The 21,852-nt window shown below is 38.2% G+C and overlaps 1 protein-coding gene and 1 pseudogene across 1 annotated transcript in view; both read right to left on the reverse strand.

Moving 5' to 3' along the window:
* The window catches only part of DENND5B (DENN domain containing 5B), a 191,929-nt gene that overhangs the window by 104,423 nt on the left and 65,654 nt on the right, over positions 1 to 21,852 (reverse strand). Inside the window, 1 exon segment of the mRNA XM_032593944.1 lies at positions 11,482 to 11,591. Within this exon segment, the coding sequence (XP_032449835.1) occupies positions 11,482 to 11,591 (110 nt within the window).
* LOC115519628 lies at positions 20,804 to 20,904 on the reverse strand (annotated as a pseudogene).

Consider the following 21,852-nt stretch of genomic DNA (forward strand, 5'->3'; position numbering starts at 1 on the left):
ACATGCAGGATGTTTCACTAAGAATGAGAAGATCTTTGACTTACTCCCAGTAAACCTCTTACCCAATCTTATCCAAGCCTGTGACCTTCAGCACAGCATGGGACTCTTCTGAGCCTCACTTTCTTTATCTACAACATTTGCTAACCAATTCCTTGAAGACAAAATATTCAAAGGTATTCAAAGACAATATTCAGAGGTATTCAAAATATTCAAAGACAAAATATTTAAATTCAAATATTTAAAAATATTTAAGTACTATGCTCCATTGTGGGAGCCACACCACACTAAGGGAGCTCTGCCCACTCATCCTGCCAATGCAGGCTAGTTCAGATTTTGTGTTTGGGTGGTCTTGCCGAGTGCTTTCTGCTGTCTCCCTGAGACCTCCAGCTGCAACGTTCTCTCCTAAAGTCTCCATCTGTGCCTCCCCATCTCCGCTTCCAGCTATTTTGGGGTCTGGGTTTTAGTTCCTTTCTGATTTACCTTTTGGTTTCTCATTCTCATTGCACTGGGACAGATTCTGTGAGGGGAGCCTGGTAGTTCTGCCAACCTGTCAGAGCCTTCACCCTCTTCCTGCTCAGCCTTGTGCACTCAGCACCTACTTTTGTGCATAGGCGGCATTTGCTGACATTGGTCCCTGAGACTAGTAACACAAAAAAGACCTGGGGACCCAGTCTGTGCCAAGTTAGAACACGCTGCCAGGCTCTATACCACAATTCAAGGACAAGGCATTTAACAATAAAAATTTGGAATAAACAGTTTCATGATGAAGTAAACACACACACACAAAAATACTTAAGTACTATTTTTGGAGTAATGATGGTAATGTTTCAGACGAATAGAGAAGTAGGTGAAATCTCATTTGATAAATTTTTAAAAAAGTTAAACAGAAGAATAAAAATAATAGTATCATTTTCACTACTGTGAACAACAGGATACTTGATCTTAGAAACTTTAAAAATAGAATGATTTTTTGATTTACTGAAGCAGAAGGTAGAAAAAAAGACATTTTAGATTTGTTCCAGTAGATATTACGCTTTCGGTTGGTAACTACTCAGGACTGAGCCAAACCTGGGAACAAAATTACCTGAAGAATTAAAGATGCCATATTTAAGATTCTTAAAATGCAATTCGAATTGATTCGTTAAAACATTTTAAATAAAAGAAATAAAACCTTATGGAAAATTTGAAATATACTAAGCAAAAAACCTTGTAATTTAACTACCCTAACTTAATGATCATTATTAATTTTTACGTATTCCTTTCTATTTTTGTATTGCAGTATGCTTTCTGCATAGAAATAATTTTACCAGTTATTACATTACATTTTTCTTTTTCAGATTTAACAACTGATCTGGCATAAAATTTAGAAGTTCTCCCCACATTACTAAGAAAATGCAATTCACCTTAAAAGTTACATGTCCTTCATTCAAGCTGTCAACAAACACTTATTAAGTGCCTTTATGAGCCAGGCCCTGTGATGATGATACACTGGTTAGAAAGACATGCTCCTGCTCCTACACAGCTTCCAGTCCAATAAGGACAACACACGACTTAAAAATCATAAACTGTAAAGTATGACAAGTACTACGATAGGGTAAATACAGACTGCCATGAAAACAACATCACAGGAGGACATTACGAGGAGATTAGAAAAGGAGCTACCAGATAAAAATAAAGGAGGTCCAGGGGAAAGGGTGGCTCAGTCGGTTAAGTGTTCAACTTCAGCTCAGGTCACGATCTCATACTTGGTGGGTTCAAGCCTCACATCGGGCTCTGCACTGACAGGGTTCTGTTCTGAAAGCTCAGAGCCTAGAGTCTGCTTCAGATTCTGTGTCTCCATCTCTCTCTGCCCCTCTCCCATTCCTCTCTCTCAAAAAATCAATAAACATAAAAGAAAAACTTAAAAAAAAATAAAAGAGGTCCAAGTGGAAACCTGAGGATGAGTATATATGTTAGTGAGATGAAGAGAAGGCAGAAAGGACATGTGTACAAGAAACCCAGAAGATAGAACACGAGGGTTTGAGGAACTGACACATGTTTTCTTGTGGGTGGGGAACAGAATGCAAGATTGGGGGAAGTGAGAGAGAACACAAGAGAAATAATTAGAGGTTAGATCGTGAAGGGGGTTGGTGAGTCATATTAGAAGTCTGAAGAGGAGGGGCGCCCGGGTGGCTCAGTCGGTTGAGCGTCAGACTCTTGATTTTGGCTCAGGTCATGCTCTCACTCTTTGTTGAGATCGAGCCCCGTGTTGGGCTCTGCGCTGGCAGCGTGGAGCCTGCCTGGGATATTCCTCCCCCCTCTCTCCCCACTTTCCCCCTTTCTCCCTCTTTCTCTCTCTCTCTCTCCCTCCAGTGCGTACAAATACATTGCACATGCACTCTCTCCCTCAAAATAAATAAACATTAAAAAAAAAAGTCTGAAGTGGACCATGGAAAGCCTCTGAAGGGTTTTTAGGAGGAGGGGGACAGAATTAGATGTGTCTCTTAGCATGTCAATCTTCCTACACTGAAGGCCCGTGGTTTTCATTTTTTTTTTTAATTTTTTTTTTCAACGTTTTTTATTTATTTTTGGGACAGAGAAAGACAGAGCATGAACGGGGGAGGGGCAGAGAGAGAGGGAGACACAGAATCGGAAACAGGCTCCAGGCTCCGAGCCATCAGCCCAGAGCCTGACGCGGGGCTCAAACTCCCGGACCGCAAGATCGTGACCTGGCTGAAGTCGGACGCTTAACCGACTGCGCCACCCAGGCGCCCCAGGCTCGTGGTTTTCAAAGAGGTTCCAAGGAGGCAGCAGGAATGCCTCAGGGCCTTATAGTCACTGACTTCTCTCCTCCTCTTCCACTCCATTATCCAATCCATCAACAAAGACCATTGGTTCTACCTTCAAAAATATATTCAGAAACAAATTACTTCTTTCTACCTTTATTCTTATCACTCTCAGTTAAGCCATCTTCTTCTCTTGCCTAGATGACTATTTAATATTCTGCTCAACAGTATCCCCGCTTTTGCCCTTGTCCCCCATAATTTATTCCCCATAGAGTAGCCAAAGTGATCCTTAAAAAGTAGAAGTTAGATCTTGTCACTCTTCTCAGAACCTCCAGTGGCCTCTTATCTCACTAAAAGCTGAAATCTTTACAATAGAAGTCCCCTATAAGGCCCTACATGAACCTGGCACGGGCAACTTCTCTGCCTTCATTTTCCACTACTCTTTAGCTCACCTACTCTGCTCCAGCAACACTGGCCACATTGTCTTCTGTGGAAAACACCTAGCAGGAGTAGGTACTTGCCAAAATTTGCTGTTCCTTCCGGCTGGAGCTATCTTCTCCTAAGTTTCCACCTGGTTCATTCCCTGTGGCAGACTGTATTTTCTACAAATGACTCCAACAATATTTCTAGTTCTACAAGCTGTTCCAGAAACTTGCCACTCTCCCATTAAGAGCATGGGTGGCTGAAAATGCCTACACCAGGGACCAGAAAACTTGCTCTGTAAAAAAACGCCAAATAATATTTTAGGCTCTGTAGGCCTTATGGTCTTTTTCACAACTATGCAGCATTATCATTGTGGTGTAAAAGCAGCCACTGACAATACATAAAGGAATGAGCATTATTTTGTTCCAATAAAACTAACTTTATAAATAGGTAGCCACTTAGATTTGGCCCAAGGGCCACAGTTTGCCCACTCTGGCCTGTTCAAATAAAATGTAATGGAGGTGACAAGTGACAAACGAAGTGGCTTTTCAGGCTAGACTTAAAAAAAGCAATACAACTTCCATCCCTCTCTCTCTCTCTGGTCACACACACTAGGAAGCTCTGAGCCAACATATAAGAAATCTGACTAATCTGAAGCTGCCATGCTAGCGACCACAAGGAGAGATCACATAGAGAAAGAGGAGCCCCAGCTATATTCCTAGCACAGGAAACATACCTGTGAGTGAGTGAACCTTCAGATGATTCCAGTCTTCAGCCTTCAAACCACTCTGACACCCAGTAGAGCAGTGGGGTTACCTTGCTAAACCCTACCCAAATTGCAGATTTGTAAGCAAAGTAATGATTTTGTTGTTTTAAATCAAGAGTCAACAAATTAGGGGCGCCTGGGTGGCTCAGTCGGTTAAGCATCCAACTTAGCTCAGGTCACGATCTCGCGGTCCAGGAGTTCGAGCCCCGTGTCGGGCTCTGTGCTGACTGCTCAGAGCCTGGAGCCTGTTTCAGATTCTGTGTCTCCCTCTCTCTCTGACCCTCCCCTGTTCATGCTCTGTCTCTCCCTATCTCAAAAATAAATAAATGTTAAAAAAAAAAAAAAAAAAAGAGTCAACAAATTACAGTTCTTAGGTCAAACCCAATCTGCCATCTGTTTTTATAAATAAAATATTTGGAACACAATAGTGCCCATCCATTGTCGGTGTCTGCTTTTGCATTTTAACAGCAGGGATGAGTAACTGACAGAAACTGTATGGCCTATAATGCCTCAACCATTTACTAACTGGCCCTTTAGGAAAAAAATTGCCAACCCATGTTTCTGGCCACTTCAGTAGTATTGGGATGGTCTGTTATACAGCAATAGATAATAGAAACTCTCTCTTACTTTCTTTGAGTCTCCACATAAACACTACCTTAAATTAGAAGCTTCCTTTACCATTCCGTAAGAAATAACTGTTTTCATCCTATAAGTGCTATTAAAATGTCACTTTTCCTCTAAAACATCTTTAGTGAATGGGGAAGCAATTAAAGTCTTATACCGCTCTATACATATGTACATTGTACACTGACACACGTTACTAGTTTCTCTATTTTGTTTGGCTCTCTAGACTGCAATGACTCAAGGACTGCTACTGTATTTCAAGAACCGTAAACATACAAGAGTACCACACATAGAACAATATACTATTTGGGGCCATAAATGGTGATTGATAGTAAAGATAGAAAGCAAACACCATGAAGCTTAGCATTATTGGTCAGTGAAAAAGTCTTCTGGGGGCGCCTGGGTGGCGCAGTCGGTTAAGCGTCCGACTTCAGCCAGGTCACGATCTCGCGGTCCGGGAGTTCGAGCCCCGCGTCAGGCTCTGGGCTGATGGCTCAGAGCCTGGAGCCTGGTTTCCGATTCTGTGTCTCCCTCTCTCTCTGCCCCTCCCCCGTTCATGCTCTGTCTCTCTCTGTCCCAAAAATAAATAAACGTTGAAAAAAAAAAAAAATTAAAAAAAAAAAAAAAAAGAAAAAGTCTTCTGTATCACTGAATATGGGACCTAGAAATAACTAGAGTAGCTTTACCTAATTATTTTTATAGATGTTGAAAATAATTAACTTACTATGTATATTTGGGTAGAAGAAGATAAAGAGTCAGGTAAAACACACAAACAACCAACTCTGCTAGAGGAAAAATTTGTTTATTCCTAATCTTGGGAATAGTTGTGTATGGAAAGGTCATGTCAGGACCTTTTCATAATTATGTCTTCACATTCAAACTGCTTCCATTGTACAAGATGAGACCCTCTGTTGATATTGTGAATAAAAACTCATCTGACACATTTATTATAGTCAATAAAGATTACAGAAAGGATGATGTGAATCCTTCTTGCTCCAGGCTTTGCTCAAATTTCTTTAGCATGGTGCATGACATACATGTATTTGTTAAATGAATAAAGGAACGAACAAATGGACAAGAAAACAAAAACAATAGCTAGCGGTACAGGACCAGATTTAGTTCCTCTCTTGATTAAGTGTAGAGTTCTCTTTTTACATGTAGTAGGCAATACAGAAACACAGTGACCTCCAAAGTCAAAATAAAGATTTAATTTAATTGATAGGCTTTCCTGACATCATAAACCATAAAATTATAGCTCAAACTGTTTTGGAACAGCTACCAAATATTCCCTTAAGGTTTTGTAGCTTTCTTGAGCATGCATTCAAACATTTACAGGAAAAGCTTGCCAAAAGTTGTGCTCAAAGTAAAGAATGATTTTCTCTGCTACAGATAACAGATGTAAGAATTCTTAAATTCTCTTCTAAAATCAAAAAAAGTAAGAATTATATTTCTAATCTGGGAACCATGACTTGGAAAATGCTATTGCTTTTTCATTTTTAAAAGTGAGAATTCTTGTATGAATTGTCAGGTTTACTTTTCAGAAAACCTGAGATATAAATCAAGATTTGCTCACTATGGCATTCAACAATCTCTTGTTATCCCTACTATTGCCATATACTAACATTATTGCTTCTCCACCTCACTCTCCCACAATAAAACAACTAAACATTCAGGGTTGTCATTGTTTACCAGATTGTACTGGTAATCAGATTACTTTAGCCAAAGTGGGCTCACAATGCTGGGTAACTCTCCTAGTTGATGTCACTACATGTCCTTATCTCTCTGCACTGTTTCAGGCAGGCTAGAATTTTAACAATTCCTTTTTTCATTTTCTATAGTTCTATCACTTCCATGCCCTCTCTTATTACACAAATAAAAGATAAATTATTCAGAGTTGGTCCATTTGCCTTTCCTTTCTTCCTACCTTTGTTCCCTCTCTCCCTCCTTTTCCCTTTAATAAACATTTATTTTATGTCATATATTACATTATATCTTGGTAATTCAAAAGACAAATATGAAAATAGTATTTTCAGGAAGTTTACAGTCTGGTAAGAAAGACACACACACAAACCAATGGTTACAAAATAATATGCTCAGTGCTGCTATGGAGTATGTTCAAGAAGTTATAGAAACAGAGAAGAGAGAGTACCTAACTACTCCTAGTTAAGATGACTTTGCAGTGGAGGTAACACCTGAACAGACAAAGACAGGGAAGGGAAGTATTGTGAGTAAGCCAACATTCCTTCATTTATTCAATGATTTCAGCCTCTACTATGTGTAAAACTAGGGACAGAGCAATGAATAAGAAACAGTGTGCCTGTCTTCGTGGGGCTTACATGATAGCAGGACCCACACAGCTGATAACTGGCTACATAATCAATTATTTAATTGCAACTGTGACAGATGCTACAAAAAGCTCCAAGGTGCTAAGAGAACCTGAAGGGAACTAACTGAAAGGTAGACAGAAGGGTGGTCAGGGAAGGCTTCTCTGAAAAAGGTGTGTTTAAAATGGAATCTGAAGGGGCGCCTGGGTGGCTCAGTCGGTTAAGCGTCCGACTTCGGCTCAGGTCATGATCTCACGGTCCGTGAGTTCAAGCCCCGCGTCGGGCTCTGTGCTGACAGCTCGGAGCCTGGAGCCTGTTTCAGATTCTGTGTCTCCCTCTCTCTCTGCCCCTCCCCCGTTCATGCTCTGTCTCTCCCTGTCTCAAAAATAAATAAATGTTAAAAAAAAAAAAAATTAAAAAAAAAAAAATGGAATCTGAAGGTTCAGTAAGAATTCACTAGAGGAAGGCGAAGTGAAGAGCCTTCCAGAGAGAAGAGGCAGCAAAAGCAGACGCTTTAGCGTGAAGAATGGAAAGGACAGGAGCAGCAGTCCATGTAAGAGAGCTCGGTGATTTGGACTAAGGTGGGTGTGTAGAAACAGAGAGAAGAAGGTAGGTAACTGATCGCACATGGGAGAGGGCAAGATTAAGTGAGAACTTTCGAGGACAATCCAGATTTTTGGCTTAGGCAACTAGGTGGATGTACTAGGTGAATGGTTCACCGACCAAGGCTCATGGGAAGATCATGAATTCAGTTTTGGACATGTTGAGTTTGAGAAGCCAGTGAAATATTCTAGCTGCAAAGTTAAGGAAACAAGTGGGCTCCTCAGTAATGGCTGGATTAGAGCCCCATTCCTATAGTTTTCATTGTGAGACATAAACTTAAAACCTGGATGAAAATTAAGGCCTACTTTCATTCTAATGTCAAATCTATTAATGTAACTTTTATCCACTTCAAATTCAAGTACTTTCTGAATCTATAAAAAGTATACACAGCTCTTTTTCCTTTGAATTCCAAGATGGGCACCTGAATAGGTTTTTTTCAGTCAACCCTTTACTTTTTTTTACTCTTTGCTTAACATTCCACCCTATCCTTCTTTGTCATCAAAGTAAACAGTAAATTGTAAACTTAGAGCTTTACAGATTATAAAGAGCTTTACAACAGTTATGACTTTTAGTTACTTAAAATATCATATATCAGATGTTTCACTTAGTACTTCATAACTCGCTTAAAAATGCATTGACCATATTTTCTTCCTAATATTCCCTAGGTTCACTACATTCTTGAGGATAAGATCTACTGACCAGAATATTATATAAATAGCCATGGATGCCAATTTGCAGATTACCTCAAAGAGATCTTTAATGGGGGAGAGGGAGGCAGGGGAACTTCAGCTCCATTTGCATTGCTTTGCTTCATTTAAAAGAAGTACAGGAGCGCCTGGGTGGCTCAGTTACTTAAGTGTCCAACTCTTGGTTTCGGCTCAGGTCATGATCTCACGGTTCCTGAGTTTGAGTCCCACATTGGGCTCTGTGCTGATAGTGCAAAGTCTGCTTGGGATTCTCTCCCTCTCTTTCTGTCCCTCCCTCACTCACTCTGTCTCTCAAAAATAAATAAACTTAAAAAAGAGAGAAAAGTACAGATCTGAAGCAAATATGTCAATGTGGACATATGTTAGTTCTGGGGATATGACTGTTGTATTGTTCTGTTTAATGATACACCACCCCTCCTTTTTTTTTTGTGAAAATCTCTGAATCAGGTACTAAAAGAGACATAAAAGCAATTAATTTAGAAACAATTTCACCTGTTATTTATATTTATTTTCTATTATATTTGCATGGCACTCATACACATAGAATTTTTTTTTTTATTTAACAAAGTTCATTGCTTTGGAATATTTAATTTCTGTGTGAAATTAATGATCCTTCCTCAATCCATCACTGTTGCTTGTTAAAGAAATGACTGATATTGCAGAAGGTGATGACTCACTAGAGTGGGATTTTGCTAAAGGCAAGAAGAAAGTTTTATATCCCTAGGTAGGAATAAATTATAGCTTCATACAATTGCACTTACTAATAAATCAGGAAATTAAGGGCAGTAAATCTATGACCCAAATGCAGACTAGTTTAATGGAATGCTTTTCAGAGATTTTCAAGGAATGCTAGCAAATCCTTTTAGATTTGCAGCAAAACCCAAAATGTTGTGTGGTGCTTAACCATCAAAATACAAGCCTATGTGTTTATTCTTCGTAAGAAACTTTGGTTGCTTACATAAAAAATCTCAGAGGCAAGGGTAAAGAAAATATCAAAGACAGATTAAGGAAGCTGATCACTCTCTTAGAGATGAATGTTTTACAAACTGAGGCTAAAGCCATCATGGATATCTCACTATTAATGCATTCAAATGATTAACAGAAGAAAATATACCAAGTGTGGCATTTTGTTCCAAACAACTACGGATTCATATTGTAATAAGCACCTAGTTTTGGACACCATTCTAATTTATCACAGATTATACTTTGAAATACCTAAGAAGTCAAGTGTTGTGATCTATTTACATTCTTATCTAGGTTTCTATTACTTTATTTAGGCACTCTTTTCTTTAATAGTTTCCTATTAATTTGCTGGCAGAGCAGCTGGTAAGTTATTTTTTGTCACTGTTATTTGTTGACTGTTTTAGTCAGAGGCTTGCCTGTGCTCCTCCAGTGTCATAAATATAACAAAGAGTTGTGTTCTACTTAATATCTGTTGTGCTGTCTTTACCAAAGATGAGGCTAGGCCCCACAGTATTAATTTCCAGAAAAATGGTATCTCTGGTTATTTTGGTATTGGCTAACAGTTTAGAGAAACAACTACACTGTGTTCTATGAAGAATCAATGTCAAAATGCCAGTGCCTCAGGCATTTATACTTAGAAAAAGTACCATGCTACTCCCTCCTTGCAGCAAACTCAGACTGGAATGAAGTTACTGTGATACAGAAATACCACAAAAGGTCCAATGTGACCCATGCCATTTTGGCGCAGGTCAAAACTAAGTCACATCATTTTTCTTTGGGGGAGGCAGTAAGATGGGAAAAAAGTAAGCTAGAGAGTAAAAATGATCTGGATTTAGCCCTCTGAGACCCCCTGCAAAACTTTGGCTAAATCATCTCTGTAAAATATGATTAAGAACCCTCACTGGACGCATGTAAGCATGTATGTGAGAGTAACATACATGAGCTATCTAGCAGGTATCTACTATATATTAATTTCCTTCCCTTATAGTACCATCAGAGTGGGATCTTTTGACTCTATCTTTAAAATACTCAAAAAGAACTACACCTATCAGTGTCTCAGTCCACTGTTAATTATTTCTGTGCCTATTAGGCCTGATCTCTGATTTGCTCACTTTGGGGCACCCTGAGTTTTATAATCACAGAGTTCTATTCATGGAAGCCCAAAATATTACCCAGGTTTCCAATCAGGGCCCTTCCTAAATGATCTGAAAACTATGACTCTAAGAATCTTTAAAGGGACTTGTAACTACCACTGGTAACTCATTGCATTAATTCAAATTCCTTAAAAAAATTCCTACTAATGCCTAAATGATGAAGTTACTTTCCCTCTTTACTTTGTGATTATGTTAAATTACAGGCCCATCATACAACAGTCCTTGAAATATCAAGTGTAATCATGTTCCTTCTATCAGGCTCCTCTCCAGGCAAACCAAGAAATATTATTGTTTATCAGAGCATCTATGTATTAATTAATACAAATCCACAAACAGCTTAATAGTAGGAAAATAAAACAGGCTTTGAGGGACATGTGCACCCCAATGTGTACAGCAGCATTATGTACAATAGCTAAATTATGGGAACAGTCCAAGTGTTCATCGACTGATGGATAAAGAAGAGGGTGGTATATAAATACAATGGAATATTACTCACTCATAAAAAAGAATGAGATCTTGCCATTTGCAACAACATGGATAGAGCTACAGAGTATTAGGCTAAGTGAATTAAATCAGTCAAAGACAAATACCATATGATTTCTATTCATATGTGGAATTTACGAAACAAATGAGCAAAGGGGGAGAGAGGGAGAGAGAGAGAAAGACAGAGACAGAGACAGAGACAGAGAGACAAACCAAGAAACAGACTCTTCACTACAGAGAACAAACTAATGGTTACGAAGGGAGGTGGCTGGGGGGATGGGTAAAATAGGTGATGGGGATAAAGGAGTTCACTTGTGATGAGCACCAGGTGATACATGGCAGTGTTGAATCACTATATTGTACACCTGAAACTAATATTATACTGTATGGTAACTAACTGGAATTTACATAAAAACTTAAAAAAAAAAAGAAAATGAGCTTTGAGGGTCTGTTGTACACTCTTATTTGCTGTAGGGACTCTATGCAAGTTACTTAACTTTTTTGAGTTTCATTTTCCACGTCTATAAAATGAGGAAAATATTATCTGTCTTATATAGAATTGTTTATTTAAAACATTAAATGAAATAATGTTGACATTCAAAATACAGTCACTATTGTCATCTTAATAAAATAATATAAAGCTAAAGGTAAAAAAAACAAACTACATACCATGTTCACTGCATCTTGATCGAAAGGATTCCATTCTATATTCTCAGGATAGTGGGCCAGAACTTTGGATTTGAATGTTCTTCTCAAAGGACTCTGGTCAAAATTTTCACCTACAACAAATAATTAATAATTAGTTATATCTAGAATTTTTTCAGAAGCATGCCAAAATTTTATTTTTACTTTGCAGATGTATTAACAGATGATGTTGAAATCTGATTCAATTTCTACCTCTAACAGTCTGAGTGGTAAAATTCTCAATGGATGACTGAAAAGGAACTGTTAATAAAAAGATCTGCATTTAAAACTTCAGAATCTGGGGGCGCCTGGGTAGCTCAGTCAGTTGAGCATCCAACTTGAGCTCACATAATTATCTCACCAACCGTGAGTTTGAGGCCCATGTCAGGCTCTGTGCTGACAGCTCAGAGCCTGGAGCCTGCTTCGGATTCTGTGTCTCCCTCTCTCTCTGCCCCTTCCCTGCTTGTGCTGTCTCTCTCTCTGTCTCTTAAAAATAAAATAAAAACATAAAATAATTTTTTTTTAAACTTCAGAATCTGAATTTCAATATCCTGGCTAGACAACGGTACTAAAAATCAAGATCTACTACAAATAAACTTTGCTGTAACCTAATTATTGTTCTTATTTCAATATGTAGTGATAAAAAAAAGTCTATTTGGGAACATTTAATTTACTAAAGAAACATCTTGAATTAAGCTAATCATACTTCTTCTGATCCTGAAATTTTATACACAAATAGACACAATGCTGCAGTGCTCAAAGGAGGCAATTTTGCTTCAGCTTCCACAGAAATCCCCAACAAATGTGACTGCATCCAGGCTTTTATAAGTAACAGAATTAACAGAATTAGAAACATCATCACTGAGTTGTCTAGTTCAGTAGACAGAACATATTAAACACACTAACCTCTGAAAAGAAACAAGCTATTCTAAGCCAAATTCATCACCTGTCAAAATTCTGGTAAGATAAAGGCAGGCTATACTTTGATTATTACATATGTATATATAAAAAACAAAACTCAATAATGAATTGTCAAGCTCAGTTCTTTCTCTCCTTGACAAAATTATTTCCCATAAGACCTGTTTCCCCCAAACGCCTTAGTTCCATAAAATAAATTAATGTGGATGGCTCTTAAATTCTCAATGTCAAAAAGTTGAGACTGGAGAATTAGAAGACCTTAGAGTATCATTCTGTCTTCTGTGTTTTTTCTAAAGTTCTAATTAAATGCAAAACATGAAGTACCAGTATTTGTACAAGTAAAAATAACAAGTAATTTATAAATCATAATGGGGCATCTAGGTAGACTCAGTTTCCATTGTGGGTAAAAATTATGAAAAGATGGATAGTAAAACACCTTTTAGTGCAAAACTTAACAGATCACAGAAGGAGGGAAAAGTCACACTCTCAAATCTTGTTGGAAACTGATATTAAAATACACAGCTTTTCTGAATAAAGGAACATAGTTTAAATAGATTTGGTGCAGCAACTAGCCTACTGTTTCCAATTTGAGCCCTTGGCTAATGATCATTTTCCTCTGTATTCCTCTTATTTAGGCAAACACTTCATCTCTCTTTCGACTCCGTATTTCCGCCTTCTAAATGATAGAATAGAGAACTTTCACTTCTAGAAGGAAAACTGTCAAAAGTGTCCCTAGGGACAGTTTATTAGTTTTTGCAACATACTTCTGGAATATGTAAGGATCAACAAAGTCAATGGAAAAATGTGGAACTGTCCATGAGTCAGTATGCCTGAAGAGTCAGGGTTCAGAATGCCCAATTTCAGGAAGGGTATATGATATCTTTAAACTGATTCTAGATTCTCATGAAAACACTTTAGATATTTGATATTTTTTAGATATTTCACTTCTACATTTATTTAAAAAAAAAAAGACTACTTTTCACTTCACTTTAAGTCACAGAAAACACAAAACAAAAATTCCCTCTTGATTCTAAAGTCTATGCTGCTGACTTTGCTTACTGACACAGGAACAGGATATCCTCAGATAATACACATCAACCAAGAAAGCCTCTCTCCTATACCCACTAAAACATACCAGAAATGTGTATTTTTATCATAAGTATAAATAAAATATGAAACACTGTGGAGGCAAAAGAAACAGCACATAATGCAAGATGCAATTCCTTGCAACACTTACCTTTTAATGAATTCCTGCCTAAGTTGGTTAAAATAGTAACATTATCTTCTTTCATATATCAAGTTATTAATGGGACAGAAAATAAATCAGAAAAGTCATGACAGTGCTATTTTCAATATGATTGTTCTCTTAACTAAGGAACACCACCTCTTGAAGCATAATGAATCACCCAGAAGAGAGATAAAGAAGGAAAACCCTTATTCAGAGAAAAAAAATTTCACAAAAACAGAAGATGAAAAAACTCACGAAACAGAAACATAAATCTAATCAAAGCAAAACAGAACCACCACCATTGCCACCACCACCGTCACTTATTAGACTGCCAAAAAGGGGAGCAATAGGAAAGATCACTGCTGTATATACAGCTGTCTTGGCAAATATTACTTTGAAGTAAATTAAGGGAAGGACCAACTATGTAGAAATTCTGATAACATATTAAGGGTTTAGAAATGAGTATATGTAGCTATTACTACTCCTACCAGCCAAAGAAGAGAATCTCGAAGATGCCTTTTGGAGATGAGAGGTAGGGGAACAACCTATTCTTCTCATTTTGAATCCATGTTATATGAACCCCTAACTTGGAATTTACTGCTAGAACTTGGCAGGAGAAATGAATCTGTCTATGAATTTGGGTTCCCAGGCAACTGAAATTATATATAAGCATCCTTAACTTAAAATCCACCTTTTAAACATTGTCCTGAAATGAACAAGGATTTTAAATTTGTGCAGATATTAATATGCCCACTACAAATACATATAAACTTAATTCCAAGTCATATTGCCAAGTATCCTGCTACTAAATTTAAGCTGCAATTAAGCCTTTTCTCCCAAGAAAACAAGACATATCTGCCAAGAGAGCTTAAAGACTAGTGAATAATTTTTTCAAGGCTTGAAGCAAATGAGGTCTTTCCAAAAATTAAGATGCAGACAAGAGAACAGAAATACAAAATAATACCTATGTTTTTGCCCAAGCAAAACCAAATAAAAAAACAATTATGATGGGCTTGAGGTGAATTAAAATAATTTCTAACATCTCAACTTTTATTTTTACTTTTATTTTTACCTGAAGTCGTATTTGCAGCATCTTGGCTCTTGCCATGACGATCTGCTTCTAGCCATTGGTACAAAACTACATAATGTAACAGAAACAAAAAACTTTATAAACAAAGAAACACAAACACAAAAACAAAATGACTTTGAAGAATGGAAAATGAGAATAAAAAATTAAACAAAAGCAATTAAACATGAGACTTTAACATCAATGGAATGTAGCTTAACACCAACAGCATGTGGTTTATAAGCTATTAGTAATAAGAAAGCAAAGAGAACAGGTAATTGTATCAACATAATAAGTGAAATACTATTTAAACATCTGTAACAGTTATTCATATGGGAAAAAAGCACATATATTCCTCCTGATGCTGATTTAAAGAGAAGTATTAGGAGAAAACTAATGTTTCCATAGTCAGATATAAAAAAATATGATAGACGAAATGACCGACTTTAAAAATTACATCCCAACTTCTGTGCACCTATCAGAATGGCTAAAGTCGAAAAAACTGCACCAAATGCTGACAAATATGTAAAGTGACAGGAATTCTCATTCCTGGTGGGAATGCAAAATGGTACAACCACTTTGGAAGACAGTTTTGCAATTTCTTAACAAGACTAAGCACAGTCTTACCATATGATCCCATTGCTCCTAATACCAAGAGGAGCAGCCTACAGTATACCTGATGAATACTTGTCACAACTATCAAGGACATTAAAAACAAGGAAAGTCTGAGAAACAGTCATAGTCAAGAGGAGCTTAAGGAGATATGATAACGGAATATAATGTGGTACATTGGATGAGATGCCCCAAGAGAAAAAAGTACACTAAGTAAACACTAAGGAGATCTGACATATATAGAGTATAATGGGCTGAAAGTATGCTCTGTAATGAGATTCCATTTAATCAACAATCCCTTTATGTGCTATTAACTAGGAAGTGTCAACTCTTGAAGGAAAGTTTACTACAGTAAGGACACAGGCTATTAGAAAATTCACACTAGACCTCTCTAACTTAGCAGCTTTGAAGAGTGTTAAAACTTCTGAATGGTTTACCCAGATATCTACAACTTTTAGACATTCAGTCTTCCCTTTGAAGAGCTAAATAATGACAACGTAGGGTCCTAAAGGCCAGGGAGCCTTCCTATCCATACCTCAAAAGTCTGAATTATCTCAAGGCAATTACAAAGGCTAAACTTCTAATCTGGGGGGCTATTTGACCACAGATATCGTGAGAGTTCTATATCCTCATCAAGATTTGCCGAAACTTTGTACACACTCCTTTCGCAAAACAGCAACAAAACAAAGAGCTGGTGAAGGTGCCCATGGAACTCGTGAACTGAAGATAAAGGAACTGATCCATTACAAAGGCCAAAGACACCCTGAAATCACCAAGGAAGTTATTTGGATCTTTCCAGACAGTCAGATGCTGAACTGACATTTGTCATCAGGAATATATGGCCCCTAACGGACCTCTGAATAGCCCTCACACATATACCCAGTGTGCAAGGTCACTGGCTGAGGGTGCCCCAGTGGGCACACAAGTCAGTGCACTCCTCCAGGATATCGCACACTCCTGGGAGGCAAACAATTGTTATGACTGGGACCAGCAAGGAAGAATTTGAGAAGCAGACCTCACTCATTAAATATATACCTATTTTTTTTTTTTGCCTTTGTAGTTTACAGGAATAACTACTCATTAGAGTAAAGAAGTAGCAGAGTAGAGAAGTATTAGACCATGACAGAAAAATCTCTGCCTTTGTCTCTCAAAAATAAATAAACATTAAAAAAAAATCTCATTTGGAAAAAAAAACAAATATGGACTTTACAACTGACAATGAATATCACTCTCACAAAAATGAGATGCAAAGTGGGGAAACTAATCCATTCACTAGTCTAACAATTCTGCCTAGCTCTCGTCTAAAGGCTATTATGCCCTGATCAAGGTAGAAACTCTTGGCTGCACTGAGGGTATCGTTAGGAATATTAACCAGTAGTTCAATTACTTCATATAGACCCTGTTTCTGGTTTTACCAAAGAAAAAAAGAAAAAAATATAAAAAGTATTCCAGATCCACTTACACAGAGAATTATACATAAGCAAAAATCTTTTTAGATTCAGATATTCAATTATTTTATCCTTGCCTCCAGATTGCCAAAGTCCGATTATCCATGGTCTAAATATTTCAGAGAATTTCCAGGGAAATAAGTGCATCTGCTTCATGCAAAGCTACAATGTGACTCACCATTACATCAAATTTGGATTTCAAAGCTCACTTTATAACACATATATTTTAAAAGATAATGTAATAACTAAAAAAAGAAATATGACAAATATTTTTACCTAACATACTAGAATGTAAATGGGTAGTTCTAGAAGGACTGAGCTCCAAAAAATTCTTAACTCTCATAAAGCATCTGAAATATGTTACAATACACAGTCTGCTACTATGTTTGTAGATGATGTTAGAATACCAAGAATAACCTTTTTTCACTGTGGCTGGAAGCATAAGATCTGACTTTTTGGTGGCTCCATGCTTCCTCTCATTTGGCACTGAGAGTAGGTACCCATAGCTCTGAGCCAGTGGTGAGAGATTTCTATAGCCTGTGCATGGGGTTGCAAGTGGAGAAGGATTTGTGAGATGTGTGAGCACTGGAGCTATTTCTCGGCCTGAGTGGTCCCGTTAATCCCTTTCTCTGAACCTTCCCACTCTTTCACTCTTCCCGGTGAATCCCCTCCCTCATTATCCATTTCCACCATAGCCTGTGTCTGACCACAGCATTTTCTCCACAAAACAAGGACAAGCCTCACAGTATTTCCCCATCCTTCTGTCCCCAAAGAATACTACAGAAGTCTAGGTGTTTTAAAAAAAGCTTGCTGATAGGAACAATGACAACAGATGGGAAGTTAAAAGGTAATCTCTTTTGTCCTGTCCCTTTTCAATTTTATTCCCTTTCCCTCCAAAGGAAAAGTTTAAAAACACACACTGAGATACACATAGGTAATAAATGGTTGACAGAATATTTAGGGTCAAGAAAATTTTCCTATTATTTTGCTAAAGGTGATAGGAGGAAGTGGGATGCTGCCTAAGAAATCCATGCTGAGGCAGAGAAGGGAGAATGTGGTGGTGAGGTAATTTTTCTCCTTCCCATGTCTATCCTTATAGGTTCCCAACTGCTTGTCTCTAAAAACCCCTGCCTGAATTGACATGAGTTGGAGTTGGAGAGGGAATACTGGACAGCAGTAGATCCTACAAGGGAGACTGACTAGGGAAAGGGAAGCAGGGGCAGGGCAACTTTACACGTTGGTTAAAAAAAAAAAAAAAAAAAAGGAAAAAAAAAGGAGCACTCCTCTGACATTCACAGAAAGCCATTTCCTATACATGCATTTTCTCTTCATCACATGTAATTGTCCTCTTCAAAACAGTTCCCCCAGGAGGCTGCATATTCATTATTCATTCTAATGGTTCTACCACAATTTAAATAATTTTTGAGCAGGTGACACTTAAGGTGAGACCTGATGAAGTAATAATAATCATCATAGTTAACATGTAGTGCTTACTATAGGGCAGGTGTTATTCTAAGTGTTCTACATACATTAAAGCATTTCATCATCACAGTTACTCTATAAGGTAGCTCCTATTTTACCATTTTACAGATGTAGGACCTGAGGCACAAAAAAGGTTAAATAACTTGTCCAAGGTCAGACAACTAGAAAATTCAAACTTACACAGTCTGGCTCCAGACTGTGCTTTCAATTGTACATGTGAGGTCATCTCAGAAAAGAATATTTCAGGCAGGGGAAACAGCAAGTTCAGAATCCCTGAGGTGTCAGTGAGCTTGTCATGGCTGAGATGCAGCAAGGAGGACAGTGCAATGCATTTGAGTGAGCTGGTAGAAGATGAAGTCAGAGAGGTAGCCAGGGCCAGATAAGACAGGGCCTCACAAGCCTTGGTAGGATCTTTCTATCTTGTGTTAAGCATCACGGGAAGTAACTGTGGAGTGTTTTAAACAGAGAAATGACTTTGTTTTAACAAGCTCACCCTGGCAGCTCTGAGAAGAGACTGTGGAGGGTTAAGAGTGGAAACGAAGATACCAGGTGATTAGGAAACATGTTTTGAGGACATAAAAGATATGATTTGCTGACAAGTTAGATGTGAGAGAAAGGAGTAGTCAAGAAGATATCACAATGCCACAGTTTCTGGTCTGAGCACCTGGATGAATAGGATAGCTATTTACTGAAATGGGGAATAATGTAGAAGGAGAGGGTCTTACTGAAGGGTTGGAAGGCTGGAATAAAGAATTCAGTTTGGGATATATTAAGTCTATGATGCCTCTTAGTTATCCAAATGAAATTTTTCAGTCAGCATTTAGAAATCAGAATTTAAAATTCAGGGAAAAGTTAGAAAATTCAGTATCAAATAGATGGTATTGGACATCACAGGGCTGGATAAGATCACTGAGGAAATGAGTATAAATGAAGAGAGGCTGGGGTCACAGCCCTGGGAAGCTCAAGAATAAACGTTAAGAGGTTAGGAAGAGAATGAGGAACTGGCAAAAAGGTAAATGAAAAATGCAGCCAGTGACGAAACAGAAAGACCAGAAGCATGGGTATCACAGAAGCCAAGTAAAGACAATGTTTTAACAAGGAGAGAGTTGACAGCATGGAAATCACTGGTGACCTTGAGGAGATTTCTGTGGAGTAGTGGGAGTAAAAAGTTGTGTGGAGTTGTTCCAAGAAACAATGCAAAGAGAGGAAGTAGAGGCAGAGAGTATAAATAAGCCTTCTGGAGAGTTTTCCTGGAAAGATGAGAAATGGAAAATACTGAAGGAGAACAAGGGAGGGAAAGGGTTTTGTTTGTTTAAGGACAAAGAGGTATTAGTATTAACTCATTCAAGTAACATATCCAGAATGCCTACACTGAGCCAGGCACAGTGACCGATGCTGCGTATAGGACTGATTAGTACAGTCCAGTCCTCTGGAGATCTCTCATTCTCCTATCTTGCCTTCCCAATGCCACAATAGAGAGCAGACTTTGCCCATTCCATATGCTATTATGGGGCTGATGCAGGTTGTACTGCCCAGGTAACCATACTTTCTATCCCCAACATACAGGTTACCTACTTTATCCTCATAAGGTTATAAACAGGACACTGAATCCCTTGAAAACTACATTCTCTCCATTACATTTTTTCCTCCTGGTACTCCTAGAAATGGCCCCAAACCATTCTCACTTGGATAAGCCATGTTGCACCAGTGTGCAGCCACTACTGGTTCTGGATCTGTGACAGCCTTCAGGTGCTCACCAACATCCATATTCTCTCCTTGTCAATATCCTTGCATCTGGGTGAGGGCCAAATCACTAGTTCTTGCCAATGAAATATGAGCAGAAGTGATGTGTGTCACTTCCAGGCTGAGGTACATAACCTGTCTGTCCTTTGCCATCCATCAGCTAAAGGCAAATGGAGATGAGGCCTTAAAAAAATGAGAAGGTCACACAATGGAAGAAAACTTGGGTCACTGAATGTCTCTACAAAAGAGCCCCTCCCACCCTGGCCTACATTAGATTAAACAATAAAAGAGAAATAAACTTTTACTGTCTCAAGCCATTGACAGTTTGTATTGTTGTCATAGCAATTAGCTATTTATGTGTTTCTGGATTACCCTGAGTTTTTATTTGTGTTACTGTTGATCTTCTTACTATGATACCAGTCCCTGACTATACTGTGTCTTCTGTTCCTTGGTAATTCTCTAGACTGCTTTTCAGTGTGCTCAAATACATAATAAATGCAGTTCTTTAAACATGGGAGGAGAATTTGCCCATTTTTTATGGATGCTCTTACCTTTCATAGAAGCCATATACTCACTACTAAAGCTATTAATCAAGACCAAGGTTTTAACCCATGATGGTCCTGTTAGCCTTTCTAAATACACAACTTCTAAATCTAGTCAGCGATCCTGCAGGTCTAAGTTGCTGGTCACAAAGGGAATCAAGCAAAAGAAGCTGAAGGGATCTCTGAAAATTCATAGACCCTACTGAGGAATAAAAATCAGTTAAAGAGACATAAATCCTGGTAATCTTAAGAGTTTAAGATATTAATATAAGCATATCAACATCAACTTAGTAAATTTTGAATTTCTAAGAAATTCACTGATAAGAACAGATACTACACTTGATCTTAGCCAAAAGGCCAAGAAGCAATAAAAATTCAAAACATACTTCATTATTGATTACATCAAAATTAAAGAGCCATGCTATATTTAGCTAACACCAAATACACTTCAATTACTGAAGTTCATTCACTGGGAGCCAAAAGAGTATACAACACAGTTATTCTGTTTCAACTCCAATTTACATAATTTAATCTGTTACTAACCATCTGAAGTTGGCACAGATGTTACCTGTTAAAGGGCATGGACGCCACTAAGACAGCCCTTACTTCAGAGGTCCCTAGCCCACTAGCCCTTCTGACATAGTGGCTATACATCTGGGGCGTTCCCATGACTATCAGGTTTGATAATTCACTAGAGCGACTCACAGAACTCAGGAAAGCACTAAACTTATGACTGCAGTTTTACTGCAAGGGATACAAATCCTAAGAACCAAATGAAGACACACACAGGGTGAGGTCTTAGAGGGAATGCAGAGCTTTCATGGTCTCTCCAGCAGAATCAGGGTATGTCACTCACCACCACTACACATACACAACAATGTGTCCATCAACCAAAAAGCTGCACTAAGCTTTGGTATCTAGAGGGTTTTTTAAAAAAATGTTTATTTATTTTGAGAGAGAAGAAGAGGTGGGGAGAGGAGGAGGGACAGAGAGAGAGAGACAGGGAGAGAGAGAATCCTAAGCAGGCTCTGCACTGTCAGCCACAGGTCCAACACAGGGCTCGATCTTACAAACTGCAAGATCATGACCGGAGCCAAAACCAAGAGTTGGATGCTCAACTGACTGAGTCACCCAGAAGCCCCAGTATCTACAGTTTCTAGTGGGCTTCATTACATAGGCAGGGCTGATTCAATCACTGGCCACGTGACTGAACTCAAATCTCCAACCTCCTCTCTTCCCCAGAGGCCTGGATGGCTCAAGTCCTCTGGTAACTAGCCCCTATTCTGAAGCTATCTAGGGGCCCTTCATTAGTTACTT

This window comes from Lynx canadensis, chromosome B4 (genome assembly GCF_007474595.2).
Source record: "Lynx canadensis isolate LIC74 chromosome B4, mLynCan4.pri.v2, whole genome shotgun sequence".
NCBI lineage: Eukaryota > Metazoa > Chordata > Mammalia > Carnivora > Felidae > Lynx > Lynx canadensis.